At 34.4% G+C, this 17,969-nt stretch overlaps 1 protein-coding gene across 5 annotated transcripts in view; it reads right to left on the bottom strand.

The window, feature by feature from the left end:
• STS (steroid sulfatase) overlaps positions 1-17,969 on the bottom strand; it is a 110,646-nt gene that overhangs the window by 55,889 nt on the left and 36,788 nt on the right. For all 5 annotated transcript variants that reach the window (XM_082783372.1, XM_082783371.1, XM_082783373.1 and 2 more), the window contains one exon: positions 12,607-12,743. In XM_082783372.1, coding sequence (XP_082639498.1) covers positions 12,607-12,743 — 137 coding nt within the window. The remainder of the gene's footprint in view (positions 1-12,606; positions 12,744-17,969) is intronic.

The following is a 17,969-nucleotide window of genomic DNA, read 5'->3' as shown; positions in this document are numbered from 1 at the left end:
CACTCTCTTCTTTAAGATTGACGCACATTTACATTTGTATTATTCCTTGCTTGCCTGCTTCGTTTTAAAATTCCAGTCTGATTTAGAAATTGAAATTAAATCAATTGCTAACACACAAAGAACTCTGCCACTAAACTAAAACCTAGGAACCTAAATCTTTTATTGTCATAACACAAAAGTGGTCCATCCAGCAGGTTTTTGAAAGGACGCTTGCTGCAAGAGCAAGATGCTTCTCCTCTTTTTTTTCTGTTCAACCTTGCTATGCTTTCCCTGGAGGGTGCTCTTTTGGTAGCAAAAAGCTGTGAGATGCACTGAAGCTGCTGAATACGACTTCATGCTGGTCCAAGGTAGGGATTGATTATCCTGGAGTTTCTCTTCTATCATCTTGAGAAAACAATTGAGCCCTTAGGGGTCAGGTGTTCCTTTGGATATTGAGCTTACTACTCGAACATAAAAACTGTTGGGTTTTCTCAGGGTTGCTACGCCATGCTTTTTCATTACGATATATCACGCACAAAATTTCCATTGCTGGGTAGGGAGGGGGAATTGTTTAAAAAGAGAAACACGAGCATACAAAATACAAGAACTAAACTAAAATAAAGAGAAAACAAAAAGAAAGCTTTTAAAATAGTAAAAACAAAACAAACAAACAAAAAACTTGACTAAACTAAATGAAATATGCAAAAACAAAACAAAACAAAACAAAAAACACAATCATAATAGCATTAAAAAATAAAGGCAAAAAACAACATCAACAACAAAAAAGTAAGAAACCATAATAAACATCCATTTTTATTTTTTTTTTTCCTAAGCCTGAAATGAAACATAAATGTTTTATTAAGACTGGACTACATGAACTTAGAGTTCTTTTCCAACCGGAATGATTGCATGGTTCTATGATTTTGCAATCAAGTTGTGGGGGAAAAAGCTGGAGAAGACCAAAGTTATCACCTTGGCAGCCTGTCCTTCACTAATCACAGCATCATTACTCTAGTGCTTTCCCTAACTTTAAAAACTCCATTAAATATCTGCTGGTGCAATGAAAAAAAAAACAAACAAAAAATATAAATCAAACCAAACCAAAACCATCCCCCAAAATCCACAATTTTCTGCAATGCAAAATACACAACTTCTTTCTAAAAGAATAATGATCTTTGGTAGTATTACCAGCCTGCCCATTACTTAGTGTTGTTGTTTTAGCAGTTAAATGTATTATTGAAAAAAAATAAACATAGTCAATAAAAAGGCAGTTCTACTAACCTCATCAAAAAGAGCTTATTAATACTAGGAATTTGAGTCTTGTGATTCTGCAGTTTGAAAAGAAATTTCAAGTTCATGGCTATTGACTAATAGGAACCAGACTGTCAATGAATAGTCACAGAATCACAGAATGGTTTGGGTTGGAAAGGACCTTGAAGCCCGAAGTTCCAACCTCCTGCCATGAGCATGGACACTTCCCACTAGATCAGGTTGATCAAAGCCCCATCCAGCCTGGCCTCAAACACTTCCAAGAATGCGGCATTCACCACTTCTCTGGGCAACCTGTTCCAGCCTCACTATCCTCACAATAAGTAAGTTCTTCCTTATAGCTATTCTAAATTTATCTTTTTTTAGTTTAAAGGTATTCCCCTTTGTCCTATCCCTACGCTCCCTGATAAAGAGTCCCTTCCCAGGTGTCCTGTAGGCCCTCTTTACGTATTGGAAGGTTGCTATAAGGTCTCTCCAGAGAGACCTCTCTTCTCTAATCTGAAGAGATTAGAGAAGAATCCCAACTCCCTCATCCTGTCTTCATAGGAGAGATACTCCAGCCCTCTGATCATCCTTATGGCCCTCCTTTGGAATTGCAACTTACAACACAGAATTGATATTGTCCGAAGTCTTATTGTATGATTATTGTAACACAGAGAGTGAGTTCCCATCTTTGTTAACAGTATGGTCTCAAAATAACTAATACATTTCAAAAGAAGCATGAAAAAAAATCATCTCTCTCTCCAAAAGATAGCAGTCATGATTTTAAAAAGAACATCTGGGCTTATCAGCATCACCACTAAAACAGAAATGCACATGGTCAGTCTTTATTTTCTTAAAGAAAATAAAAATCATATTCTCAGTTAAATGAGATGCAGCCAGCTATGAATAAAGGGTAAAAGGCTGCAAGACGTTTTCTGTATCATCACAGAAATTGTTCGTGTAATTGTAGTTTATATCTTGATGAAGATAGTTAGTTACCTTTAAAAAAAACCAACAACTTATTTTCCATGACCAGAAGAAATTCTGTATTCCCGAGACAAGATGCACATTCTAATTTTTTCCCAGCTCCAACATGGATCAAGCCTGGGAAAGACAAATGACTTGTTTTCTCCTCTCTCCTACTGCTATGCCAGCTGAGTGTAAATCCTAATGCTTTACTATAGATCCAGAGCTGGATTAGTGGGTTACTGGCAAGAAAACTCTTCCCCAGTTGGTAAATCTGAACATCATCTTTGTGCTTCAGATTTTCATCTGTAGAACAGATTAATGAGATCTCCCTATCTTACAAAGACTTTGTGAAAATTCTTATTTGTGAATCTGTTATATGGTCTAGCGATGTGATGCCACAGAAAAGATGAGAGAAGTCAAAGAAATCTGTCTTCAAAACAGAACTTCAATAGTGTGTGTTAAATAAAATATGAGAATTCATATTTAACAATAACGAATACACCTACTGTTGAATAGCTGCTCATTAAGAAGGTACACTGTGATGATGAGACAGGGTTCCAAAGGGAAAAGAAATGACATGAAACCCATACGTTAAAAACTGTATCATAAGACACAAGCATAGGAGGATTGATTTTTCCTATCTTGGAGTACTGGACATTATAGCCTTATAATTATTTTTTTTTTTGGTGCCTTTTCTGTGTTTGTATGAATGTTTAATAGTTATTCCTGGACTCTATCAGTTATATTGAGGCAACCCACTAAAAAACTATCTGAAGGTACAAGGAAAGGGTGTGGATGGGAAGGTTTAAATGCTCAGATTAAAAATTCTTGCTTTTAGTTTCTCTGTTCCTTTATTTCACATTTAGGCCTCCTTCATTGAGATGTAAGTTATACCAGCAACAGCCTTCACCTACTAGCTCAATTGCATTCTTTATGAAAACCGTGATTACATGCTCTATAAATAACTAGACAGATATTGCTTTCTGTACCAAGTGTTGAAGAAAAAGGATAGTAAAATCATGTTCATAAGTCAGTGCTGAAGGTTTCAGGTTCACAAGAGGGACACATTCTCCAAAGCGGGCAAAGAGAGCTGTAAATAATGTCCATCTCTGCCATTCCGATCCCATGCTCTGGATGACTGACTTGGTATACTCCTGTGGTGTTTCTCTGGGACAGAGCAAAGGTAATTCCTCTTAGCAGCTTCAAGTAATGATGCTAAAAGGGTTGTTATGCAGTCAAATTATCAACAAAATCTTTATTATCTTCCATTAAACTGTGTTCCTAGTCTGTATTTTGGAGAATATCTACAATTTGGCTAAAGTTAGCCCCATTCAATTTCCTTATTTCTCACTTCTCTTCAGCACTGCCTTTTTATGAGCAACCTTCATCAAGTTGCTATTTTCCTATATTCATAGAAGCTGCTATATTCCTACAGGTTAGTTTTTGCTTAAAACTTTACTCTGTTCTTAATCCTACTTATAATGACTTTCCCCGCCCACATAAAGCAAGGAGCAAAAAACCCATACCATTTATACATGCACTTAAACTTTAAGGTGAAAGGTTATACAAAAGTTTGGTAGCTCCTTTTACTACAGAATTTCATATCCTCATAGTATGGGATTCTCTTCTCCCTAGGTTACCTGAAATAAGCTTTGAGCTTTCTCTTACCAATAGAAATTTGCCTATCTCAAGAGCTATATATATATATATTTTTTTTTTTTTCTAATTAGAGCATTTTGATCATAACATGAAATGTCATCTCACTCGTTTTCTATTAGGCCCAATTTTCAGAGGTTCAAAACTAATAGAAAAACTTTAAAATCCTGAAAATGATACAGTTATATTTTTGTAAAGTAAAATACATTACACGAATAATACATTAACACATTTTGTGCTGATAAATTAACTTGAGTGATATCAGATGCAAATGAAATCTGTTCAGCTGTTAGCAGCAAATTTTGAACAACACAGTGCTACTACCACAAGCTGCATCACACACACTGAAGTTTTCCATCATGGGGTATGCATTACTAAGACATTATTTAAACTTGACTGATTAAAAATGCTATAGGAATGGGTGCTTAAGATGTGCTTTGTAATCCTGTAAATAATGTTCCAAGGAGCTTTGCTGTGTACAAAGATGTAATATAGAAACAGGAAACTGTACTTAAGGAGGATTAGATAGCTCAGGAAGCTTATCATAGTGGAAATGTGAGCCTTTCATCACTTACTCACCTCTTAAATTCAGTCCTGTTCAGTAGTGACTGAAAGTCATTACTGCTTAGTGACATATGAAATGAGTTTGGGTTTTAGCCCAGATCATAACTGGAAAGCATCCACATCATAAAAGGCAGAATTACAAATGTCTTTTAATCTGCACCCTTATTGACAATTTTCCCAGATCTGACCTAAAGACTGAATATGCTTCAAGAACTTAACTACTATATTAGCTGAAAAAACAGTCTTTTAATGTTAGGGTAATAGCAGGATGGAAGAACAGGGTGGGAGAACGTTCTGCTCATAAAGTACCTGAATTGGCTTCATACCTTATTTCTAAAGTTGCTGGCTTAACATCTTTCATGATAACCAAAACAACTTAAAAATAAACCTTGTGACTTGTGGCATATACCAGTATCAATTCAGGAAAGCAAGGTCAAGGAACATGCCATCTGCCCCAGGCATCACTTCCAGGTTTTCAGGCTCAGCTAAGATAATGTCACATTCATCATAGCTGTATAAAACAATCTAAGTGTGATTATCCACCGTCTGTAATACTGTGGTATCATTCTGTGTTGATTATCTTTTAAATTATTGACTTTGCACTGTTATGAATGACTACAACAGGTGAAAAGCAATGACAAATTAGGCTTATCTCTGCAACAATCTCTGGTACAATATATTTTTTCTGGAAAAAATATGGATATTTCCTTCATTGTTTTCCCAACACAACAGGAATTTATTTATTTATTTATCCTTTCATTTTTGTTTACCTTTTTTTAGCTTAATTTAGACTTGTCAGATTTAGCATATGTTTCTGGATTGATACTAAGTGAGTAGCAACACAACTTTTCTAAATAGGAGCTGAAAACACACATTTTATAGCAAAATAAAGCTGTGTGAACTCACAGTAAGGGACATTAACAATTTTCTGTAAAAGAGACATAGATTTCAGCTGAAGCTTGCCAATACTATGCTTATTTCCCAGGAGGATAAAAGTTACTGCTCAATATAGGAAAGCATAGTAAAAAAAATCATCTAGGAATAAAATTTCAGTGCAAAATAACTTGAAATAAATATTACAATTGATATTTTAATTAGTTTGTAATTAAAAAAATAAGTCAAGTGTAAGAGCTGCTAGGTTTTAAGCCTAAAATAACTATTTTAAAATGAGAATGAAAATGCTTTTACTAAGAAATTGAAGATACACCACACGCTATTATGAAGGCATATAAAAACTAAGAAAGTGTAACATGTTTCAGCATCTCAAAAATTCTTTGGCTGTAAAATTTAGACTGTATTTTACTAAATTTGTTGTGGGCATATTTCAGTTTTCTGTCTCCGAAATACTTTACAGTTTTCCAAAGTAGCTTTCAAATTTTTTCTGGAAATGTTTTTTTCATCTATTACTAAATCAATGGGGTCTGAGAAAACACTGGAGTCAATAAAAATTGCTTATACTAGATTGGAATGGTTACCACTTAGACCCTTGATTTATTTCACTCCAGAGTTTAACAGAAATCAATAGTAGAGTCAATGATCAATCCACATAAATTGTGTATTAACTATTTAAACACAGACACATTAATCAGATAAAAGACATAAGCATTTAGTTTTTATCATATTAGTTTTTAGGCACTGCAGAAATTAAGAGTCACAGGCTAATCCTGCATATATATTGATATAATCTGTTTTGCAGCACTGTGAAATGTAATTACTAAAACAGTAAATTAGATGTTTCTACAAAGATCTGGAGTTTACTTGTTTGGGCTTTTGCTCCTCCCTTTCTCTTTGAAAGTTTTGTGTGAAGATACACATTTATAACCAATTCTTATTATGATAACAGGTGAATCAAGGAAGAACAGTGTGAAAAGTGGTCTGACCTTCAGTTAGTCCTACTCGACTGTAACCTAGCTGACCTTTCTCAATAAAGTATACTTTACTTTTTGTTGTCTTTATTATAGTCTTGTTGTACTTTATTATAGTACTATGTTGTACTTTATTATATACTATATTACCCCACATAGTTCCGTTGCAGAGTATCACAAATGCTTTGGCAAGTAATTCATGTTCCTCTGGTAAAAGTTATTCAGATATCCAATGTTTTAATGACATGAGTACTATTAGTTTAAAAATTAGGCATAGTGCTCTCAGTGAAAGAACAATCAAAACAATCATCTGGCACAATGATCCAGATGTTAGGGTTAAGACCTCCACATTGCTTATTTAGCCAAGAAAACAGGTAACTAAATTCCACAGAACTGCTTTTGCCTTCTGAGTGATTTACCTTGGGTTATATCAATGACTTGTTTGAATGAAACTAAGTCAGTGGAGTTTTTCTGAGGATCAAGCTCAGGCATTTAAAAAGATGCTTTGAAAATGGTGAGTGCTTAGACTGGCTTGAACAGCCCTCTGAGAAAAATGGCATGAAGACTCCCAGACAACTAGAAGAAAAAACAACAGTTTAAAATATTCATGGTCATCTCTGCTACCAAGTGAGTCCCATGTGGCTCCTATATTTGCCATCACTATTTTCTGTGATAAAAAGAAAACAGAAAGAAAGAAACAAACGAGCTATCATGGGAAGCAATGGCACAGTATCCTTCCTCTGTATGTGCAAATGAAGTATAGACATCTTTCTAGGTTATAAGTTTAAATCAAAGAAATTTGGTGAGTTAGTGGAAAAGAAACTAAATGTATTATTGAAGTCTTTTTTTAAACAGGAAGTCAGATTATATACAACACTATAAAATCTGAGACAAAAGAGAAATATTTAATGCAATATTATTTTACCAATTTCCACAAAAAGCAAAACATACTTTAAAGAAAAAGCACATAGAATGTAGATCATTGCTTCCTCATCTGCAATTTTTTAAAAATATTATTTATTTTTGAAATCCCTGCTTTGTATTTATCCAAATATTTATCAAAATATTTACTTTGTTCAGCTCTGAAATGGACTGGCAATATAATCCAAATGTGAGATTACTCTTCAATCTGTTTCTTTTTTCCTAACAGTTTTCTGACATCTTTATTTAAATTTATTCTATTGGGGATAATCAGCATGCTATGGTTCACCTTACATAAAGCCTACAGTAATGAAAATTTCTGAAGACTGATGTTTCTATGAATTATACCAGCAGAAATTCAACTCTGAATAACTCTGGTTATTGCAATGTAGTGAGATTGTAAAATTTTCCTGATTTCATTTAGAAGAGCTAGAGGTTACAATTTCCATTCTAGATTTCACAGCTTATTTTTTTCCTTGTCCAACATTAGACATAGCAAGAAAACACTGTTATTTAGGCAAGGAAAGCCTATTTAAGATATCATTAGCATCCTCAAAATCTGTCATCACTATAATAAAATGTCATATCTTGCTTCTGTTGTATTCTTGCTTTATTTTTATTGAAAAGTTCCTTGGTTCTTATAGACTGACTTTTAAAAGTTATTTTTAATTCGGTTTCAAAATATGCATTGATTTTAAATGATATATTTCTTTCCTTCTCTTGAACATCTCACAGAATCACAGAATGGCTGAGGCTGGAAGGGATGTCTGAAGGTCATCTGATTCAACACCCCACTTAGACTGGATCACCTAGAGCTGGTTGTGCAGGACCACATCCAGGTGGCTTCTGAGTATCTCTGAGAACATGCAAAACTTCTCTCTGCAACCTCTTCCAGCTCCATCACCCACACACTGAAACTGTTTTCTGATGTTCAGTGGGAACCTCCTGTATTCCAGTGCCCGTTGCCTCCTGTCCTGTCACTGGGCATCACTGAAAAGAGTGGCTCCATATACCTTGCACTCTCCCTTCAGGTATTTAAAGACATTGATGAGATCCCCCCTGAGCCTCCTCTTCTACAAGCTGAACAGTCCCAGCTCCCTCACTCTTACCTCACAGGAGAGTTGCACCACTCCTGTAATCATCTTTGTGGCCCTTTGCTGGACTTTCTCCAGTAGCTCTATCTCTCTCTTGTATTGGGGAGCTATGGAATTACTCTATAGAGATATTTCAAAACCATTTTGAAATAAGAGTAAGATACATTGGGATTTATTCATACTCTTTTTCTTCAAATTAACTAACATGAGATGGTAACATTTTCTTGATATAACTTGATCCTAATACACAACAAAAGGCCATGGCAGAGAGGCGGTTACGTTTTTCCAGCTTGCAGGGCATTCTCATAATAAAGATACCCAGTGTTAGCCAGACTACAACTTCTGGGATGTTTTTACACTTGAACCATTCAGCTGTGATTGTTCCACAAAGGGTTAAGAGCTGGTTAGTAGTCTTACTACCGTTAACAAAATAATAAACAACCTTTTCCAAAAATGGTGTTGAATTAGTGTGTCTTCGCACAGCTTGTATGCAAGTCTACAGGGGGCTCCAAAACTCTTTGCAGTGATCTGTTTTGGATTAAATTAGTGTAATGCAATTTACAGCAGAAAATAATTTCTGAAAATATCAATTTCTCTTCCTATACTTAATCAGGAACGAAGGAATGAAGGAAGGGAGGAAGGAAGAAAAGGATAATATTCAATTCATTCATTCATCATTTCTTTTTCCATTTTAGACTGCAAGATTATTTCATCTGCTCTCATATGAATTATAATTAATAGCATTAATAAGGTGCTTAGCCTACATTAAAACAAAATTAATGTTATTAGCCAGAGAATAACTCTCTAGGCATGTCACATGCAGTGACATTATAACTGTGAATGCTTTAAACATTGCATTCTGTTAAACACATATCAGTATGCAAAAGCAGTAGAAATATGTAGTCTCAAAGCTTATTCAGATGCTTTTGTGTTTAGTATTTTTGACATGGACTGTAATTATACCCTTCAATACTGGTTTAACTAGTCAAAACCATGAAACATTCAATGGAGTATTTTATTCATTTTTTATTTTTTTTTTTTCTCCTTCTAGCATGGAGATTAATTGGTGTCCAATTAGATAATTTATTTTAAATAAATAAACAAATAAAAAGGGAGAATTGTCTTTTATTTAGGATTCTCAGTCCAAGTGGACTACTCTGTCTTCCTTTTAGAAAAGATGTTGCTTTTCCTCTCCTAAATGGCAGCTAAAGCCTTCTTTTGGATTCTAGTTGATCTCTCAAATCAGGGACACTGTTTAATGGTGGCTACTTAATTTCATGGTCCAATTTAATATAACTTTTTCTTCACTGGTATCTGACAATCATAACTTTTGCTCTGTTGTTCTCTCTCTCTCTTTTTTTTTTTTGTTCATTTTAGTCATCCTCAAAGGATTGATATTTGCCACTCAACAGATCATATATTGGAAGTTTCTTTTAGAATTGAATTGAGGTTGGTGGTTTTTTTGCCTTTTTTTTTTTTTTTTTTTTTTTTCCCTGGGAAGTGCAAATATTTTTGACATTATACTATAGTGCAGTTTTCCATACATTCATTTTCTTCTTATTATGATTTGTTGCCTTTAATGCAAGGATTTTATAACATATTGTTATATCTGGGATATTTTTTTCCTGTTCCTTTTGCAAATGACATTTCTCTATACATAAATATTTCTGTTCATTTCTGTTCAACAGATGATAAAATCTTTCTTTGTAGAAAGCTTATAGTTTTTACTTCTTCAGCTTTTCCAGGTGATTTTGTTTGACTTTCCTAGTAACATTTTAAGAGGCACTCCAAGAAAACACTGGTTACTGGCATCAGTAGTACAGTGAATAAATCTACTTTGTCTGACATGGTTGATTCATTAAGACTGGAATTTTCAGTGGAGGTTAATGGAAATAAGTGCTCCCTTCAAATGAAAAAAAAAAGAAAAGGCTATATTATTCCTTCAGTCTGCTTTGGAAATGTCAGACATAACTGTCTTGCATCATTTTAATAATGGAGGAGAAAGTAACAGAGAAACTAAACACATTTTCTCCCTCCTGGAGCCAATATGCAATCTGTCAACAGAGGAGTCTTACAAGACATAAGCCACACCAAGTAACGAGACCCTCAGCTGAGACAAAATTTTTTATTTGTACACTAGTTTATGACAGCTGAGGGTCTGTTTCCTGATTAAACTAGCCCCACTGGCCCTGATGCTCCTGTAATGAATTATAAAGGACAACACTTAAAGAAACTCATGTTTCTCCTCTATTGAGCATGTTCAAAATTCTTACGCTATTGCTACTAGATTTTTATCTCTGATTTATCCCATGCTTTTTTTAATACGTTGGTGTCCTGGTGTTTGACATTTTGTTTGACACATCTCCTAAAAGCCTGTGGTCATTCTGGAACAGAGAAGTGACTTGCAATCTGTTACTACCTCTGCATCATTAGATATTCTCAAAGAGCAGCATGGCGGCTGCCTTGGTTTCCAACTTGTTTAAACCCCAGAGCTACTTTCCTGAAGGAGGCAGCAAAACCCAATGACAGCAGTAAATAATCAATTAATCTGGAGCACTCTTACTACCTTGGAAAAGAAAAAGAAATAGAAAAAATAAACATAGACAGTGAAAAGATAATGCTTGCTGGTTTACCCCAGTGCAGGTGCAAACAGAAATGCCAGGACACTTGCATACATTTATCCAGCGCAAGCACTGGACTTACTAAATGCTGGTGGCCACTGAAAGAAGTGATAAAGATTCAGTGTGTAATACAACTTGAATTAAATCTACTTCCTCTATACAAAATCAGACATAGAAAAGATTTTTTTTTTCTACTCAGTCCCCCACATTGAAAGCTCTTCCTTTTATGTGTGTCACAGTTTTTCACAAGGCTTTTCCCCATTTGTTCATTTTTCCAAACACTGCACTAAATACATTACAAATCACCAAATGTACCGTGCTGTCTTTTGTCTCCTGTAAATGAGAACTCTTGTTCTGCAGCTGGAACTCTTAATGCAAAGAAATATACACAAGGTTTTACCACAGATGCTTGCATAGTTTAAAAATATGTATGTGTCAACGCTGAATTTCTGAAGATAGCCACTTTGCATTGGGTTGTACTAAGAACAGAATGAACTTGGGCTATGTGGGAAGGAGGAATGTAAGCTGCTCTTTGGCTCCCAGTACTGCTTTTTGCCAAAACAATTATTTTAAAATATGAAGTGTTAGTTGTTTTCACAACTGGAAAACAACTTGCTCTCTATAAGTACATTAAAGAAGGCTATAGTGAGGTGGGGGTTGGTCTATTCTCCCATGTGCCTGGAGACAGGATGAGGGGGAATGGGCTAAAGTTGCACCAGGGGTGTTTTAGGTTGGATATTAGGAAGAACTTCTTTACCGAGAGGGTTGTTAGGCATTGGAATGGGCTGCCCAGGGAAGTGGTGGAGTCACCACCCCTGGAGGTCTTTAAAAGACGTTTAGATGTTGAACTTAGTGATATGGTTTAGTGGAGGACTTGTTAAGTGTTAGGTCTGGACTCGAGGCTGGACTCGATGATCTTGTGGTCTCTTCCAACCTAGACAATTCTGTGATTCTGTGATTCATTTTGATATGTCTAAAGATAACGGAAGCCTGCTGAAAGATGTAACGATTGACTGCTCCCAAGTCTCAAAGAGAACATTATTTTTACTGTTCTCCATGAAGATAAGTGAACCTCACCTGAGTGATTTCACAGATTGAGAGAACTTGCCAAAAATAATGAGCTTTTGTTAATAGTTAAATATAGTAGTTAAATAGTTAAATAGTCAAATAGTTGTTAATAGTGAATATTGCAGTCATTTAATTTGAGAATATTTTGTTATTAGTATTCAGTGTGTAATACAACTTGAATTAAATCTACTTTCTCTATACAAAATCAGACATACAAATTTTTTTTTTTCTACTCAGTCCCCCACACTGAAAGCCCTTCCTTTTATGCATCACAGGAGGACTGCAGAGGCCAGCAGTCCCCCAGAAGCTCATGGGTTGGACTCAACTCACTCTACTTTAAATGTCCACAGTTAAGGTGTGTATACATATATATCTCTTATGTGCATAAGGACTACCTTTATTGTCAAAAAAAAGAGTAGGCATTTTTAGGACACTTTTGATCACATAGTAGATACCACAAGAGGTCAGATTATTGTGATTCCTAAATGACTGTTTCTTTCCCCCAAGTATAAGGGACAAGTATGTCACATATGTTACAGACATCCAAATTGCAAAAGTCTGTGTTTGGTGGACATGAATGAATTATCTTCATTAATGTTAGAAGCACATGCAACATACCTACACTCCAGTCCATTTCCTCCACTGCATCTCCATATAAACCATGCTTGCTTTTTCCTCTAAACATGTCTGAAGCATATAGAGCTGTATGGACATGAAGATAAGACAGGACAAGAAGAAATGGCACATCAGTGTTCCTGAAGAAAAACAAAACAATGATAAAAGCAAATAACAAAAATATTTCTAGTGTATTTTATAATAAAAATTTCTAAGCAGAAACTTTTCAGCCCTAGAGCTCAAAAGAGGAAAAGGAATAAAACATAGGATAAAATAACTAATCATACGGTAATCTTGATTACACACATGCACATGCACGCACACACACACACAAAATGTGTGTGCACGCTCTTAAGTGCACACTGAACTGAAAGCAAAAATAAACAGTAAAATTTAACCAATTAGTTTGCTATATATGTTGAAAGAGGACTTACTTAAAGCCAGGAACCTAGCAGGTTCTGGCTACAAGCATCTCTATTCATTTTAGAAGTACATATTTAAAAGCCCTAACACAATTGCTATTCAAAAACATATACCTATATGTGTGAAATATAATTACTTCCCTCACAAGGTCATAAGAAAGGTGATCAACTAATTATGAGGACCATATTATTGGTCCCTATTATGAGGACCAGGGCTAAGCACACCATAGTATTACTGACTGTGCCAAACCAAGTATATTAGCACTTAGTCTCCTTTTCTCTCTTAGTCCTCACACTAAGATTTATGACAAAATCTTCTTTTGTCATTTACTGTGGTGTTTGCATGCATACAATTGGCACATAACACTACAAGTATGTCACATTTGTATATGCTTTATCAAGGCATAAATAATCTTAAAATGCACACTAATATAAAGAAATATTTTCCTCTCACAGTAATGAATGGTCTGCATTGTTTTCAGCCTACTTCTTGAACTGAGACAAAAAAAACAAGTGCAATAAATAGACTCTCTGTAAATTTTGCTGTTCATGTGATCTGTCAACATGATATTTATGATCAGTTCCAGCAGGCTGTGAAAGCAAAGCTCAAATAAGAACATTTCCTTATGCATTATTTATAGAACTTTACTTAAAAGTGTGCAGTACTAGCCGAATTTACTGCTATATGCTCTAACGGCATTTGTAGTACATCACACATACTGTAAATTTCAGTTGAATGACAAGAGCACTATCCAGAAAACTTGTCTGGATCTCACCTTAAGGCAAACAGCTAATTACGGAGTACTTTTGATTTTATTGACCATATTTTCCCTTGCCACCTTTGTGGTGGATAATACATGTTATTCATGTCAACATCAAAGAGAAACTATATATTTCCTCATGCAGTTGATTCATACAGCTTTTAAACGAATGGAAGAACAATACAGATATGCACGTGCAAACTGTTTCTTTAAAGTAAAAAAAAATAAAAAATAAAATCAAACTTATAGCCATCAAGAACCTGAAAACAGTTTTTTAATAAAAGAGATTGACATGACATCAATATTTGACTCCCAAGAAAAATTAAGTAGGATTAATATTGTACATTTATGATCCATTTTTCCTCACATTGGTTGGATATATTTTTGTGCAAGTTGCATGGTTAAAACTTTGTTGGTTTTTTTTTTTTTTTACTGGCACAGTGAGGCAGCAGTGAACAAAACAGGAAAATTTTATCCCGATTACTCACTTGATAGCTGTATTTCTGACTTGAATTTTTTTATTTTCCGTAAAAAGTTTTTACTTCTCAAAAATAAAAAAGACCAAGCAATCACAGAATAAATAGAATATTTTTCATGTGAAAAATAGGGGAAAAAAAAAGAATATTTGAATTCCCTTCATATACTTGTCCATATATCCTGTATTTTCATACAGGATACACGTATATGTCCATATACCTGTATTGGTAAACATGAACAACTATAAAGCACAGATTCATAAAAATAAAGAAAAGCAAATATTTTTCATAAAAGATTAACAAGAGATTGTATTTGTTGCTACTTGATATACATGGAAACCTTTCACCACTGTAGCAACAAATAATACAGGAGAATTCTGAGTCAATTAAAAAGACTAAAAATGTCAGCATTTCAAGTCAAAAAGATGTATACTTATAAATTTAATATTTAATGTATATATAAATATAACAGTGACCTTTTATTAAAGAACATTTCTGCAAGGCAGCTTATTTATTTTTTTACAACCATGCATTTGTTACTGCATGAGATTATCTTCAGCTTTCTCCTTAAACACAGTTCACTGAATTGAGAGTAATGCATAATCCTAGGGTAAAATACCATAAAAATATACTTTGTACTCATAATAGTACATGCACAATTCACTTTTCATGGAAACTGTCTTGTTCTAATGTCACAGAGATAATGCATACTTCATATCGGTATTGCTAAAGGAGAGTATCAGATGCTATTTTCAAGAGATAATTTTTATTATTATTATTATTTTTATGGAACTCATACAAAGATCAAAGTTTCATAAAGAGGTATCTAATCAATGATTGATATAGAAAGACACTAAATCATTCTCTTCTTTGCAACTCAAATTGATAAGTTTTGATTGACAGCTTGCTGCCAGGTGGAGAAGTCTTACCTATTAATATCCTATAAAAGATCACAGGCAGTTATTTATCTCCTGCCAGAACTCCTTGAGAAGAATTATAACAGACTACTTTTACAGTGACCTTGAAAACGGAATGACAATATCAGCTCGTCGGTAGGAGAGAAATTTGACATTAACAGCTTCTCTCTCCTGAACCACTTCAGTAAACAGCTCTTTCAAAAATGTATTGCCACTATCTTTTACACACTTCAAACACAGGGAACTTCAGTTTCAAAAGATCTCAGGCTCACTTACCCAAACCTACCAAGCAATTTTTATCATAACGTAAATCACGCAGTCTTTTCAATTTACTGAGTAGCCAGAAAGATTACATGCATCTGATATATGACATTCTTTAATGTATACTTAACTGATCTTGACTCCTCTGCATTGTATAGTACTAGATTCTTCTTATTTAGGGTGAGGAGATTTTACATGACTCAAAGATTTAGTTCAGGCTTGAGCTGTAAAAAAACAGCTTTCAAGTGGATGAAAGAACAAATAACATCTAATCAGAAGTCTCCCTTCACATACAAGTTCTTAACTTTTTCCTGCTATTTTGCTCTAAGTATTTGCTTCACTGAAAATGTCTTGGGTAAAGGAAAAACTCCTTTGGAAATTCCTTCTGTTTGATTTCCTGAGCGCTAATATCCATCCAAGACCACTGCAGCAGAGCAGCAGGTGAAGGTCAGGATTGCTGGCCTGTGGTTGTCAAATCAAAGGGATATTTCCAGTATGACTCAATACTGTAAACTATGTGGGAACATGACAGTGCTCCATTCTAATTGTTCACAGTAAATTCTACATTAACCTTTAATATGATGGACAAGTACGATCTTTCTGAACAACATTTTTTTTGCTAATGTGAAATCATCCTCAAATTTCATCACAAAGTATACACATTTTAACCCAGTAGACTACTACATACCTTATACCTGTGTACCAGTGAAGGTACAATGATTCGCAGCAGCTATGAAAGCAAACTACTTGGCTTTTCCCGAACAAGGCAAACGCTGTAGTTTGTAAAAATTTGGTTGATTTCAGAACTCTAAATTTAGTACAACCTGCCAACTGCCTAATCTTAACATCTAGTGATGCATAGAAAAACTCTAAAAGACAGTCCACTAGAGTAGATGAAAATAAATCTACATAAGTTTTGTAACAGTGTTTCAAGCACTGAGACAGAATAGCTAAGAAGTAAATAAAAAAAATATTAACTGGCATCACAAACTTTTGAATATTATGGCTATGCAATCTATGATAGGAAAAAAGTAAATCTGCATGAAAATTGATCAATAATATCTTCACCATAGTTTTCAATTATAAACTTATAATGTAAATGTTTTTTTCCAGAACTTAGACTTCATTAGGATTTTAAATTATTGCACTTACTAATTGCGATCAACTATCTGAATTTGTTAGAGATTCTGTAACATAATGTGGTATTTTTGTCTTGCTAGTATCTACGATGTTAAAAACAGGTTTCTGGCATTTTCTGATTTGTATTGTTGGTGCAACCAGTCATCTATTAAAGGGCATGTTGAAGAGACATGAGTGACAACCACATCGAACTTAAAATTAAATAATTAGCAGCCATTTGACTTTCAGATATATTGCAATGTCTAGAGAGTATTCAGATAGGTTTAAAATATGTACACACACTTGCTCATGGGAAATAGTAATTGGAGTTAACATACAGTGAGCTGACCTGCCCATTTACAATTAGGGTGAGCAACTAAATTTGTGTTTGTTTTCTCTAGAGCCAACACATGTAATTGCGTATGTTCTTCTTCAGTATCATTTTGAGCATTTGCTATCTTTCAATCTACCTAGGAGCAAAAGAAAATAGTAATACACATATACTAGACTAAGGAAGAACAAATACAGTATCAGCTTTCCAAAAAACAGACCAAAGAAAAGTAAGTATAACAGTGCATATACTGTAAAAAAATTCTAGGAAGGATTGAAAAATATCAATATCATATGTATGTTAAGAAATCATATAGCCAGCAATATGATGGAAATAACTAGCAAGGAGAACAATGTCAGTCAGGAAATCCATTGCCTGAGCTCTGAAGAACTTGCAAAGGTTATATAGATAATAGCTATAATAAACTTACATGGATAAAATATATGTTTTATGCTGTATGCTGCATTTGTTATACGCATAACTACATATATATATAAATTATAGAAAGGCTACAGAGAAGTACAAGTGCTGCTGACAAGGGGAACTTCATCATAAGATAAATAACCAATTAAAACATGCATAATAGTTTATGAGTTTTAGTTAGATAATGTATTAAGAACCAGAAAAAGTAGATGACTCAATTCTTCAAATTCACGATTCTTTAAACTATAATATACTTGTGCGCATAGGTTACTGCTGTACAGGACTTAAATTGCTACTTACCATATTACTGAAACAAAAGAAGCCTGTATGACAAATCAAGTGCTGATCTGAATGAGTGGCTAAAAGAGGTTTGCTCACAGAAAGAAGTGGAACTGCAAGAATAATGTGGAGCAACCATAGCATGGTGGTCCTTTGCTTTTCTGTCTGTCTGCTGTTACAACCTAATTGCTTCTTGATTGCCATTCCCATACAAATAGCCAAAGTCAGAAGATTAGTCACAAAAGCAATGGTCTGCTGGCACACTGGAGTTGATAGGTATAAACTGTCAGAACTAGCATGTCAAAGCAAATATTGATTTTGTTGCTCACACTATTACATGGGGCAGATCAGTTCACTGATATATTAATCTAATTACT

This window comes from Aythya marila (assembly GCF_965140915.1).
Source record: "Aythya marila genome assembly, chromosome: 1".
Lineage (NCBI taxonomy): Eukaryota > Metazoa > Chordata > Aves > Anseriformes > Anatidae > Aythya > Aythya marila.
The sequence above is the reverse complement of the archived record's forward strand: the minus strand, read 5'-3'. Positions and strand labels throughout refer to the sequence as shown.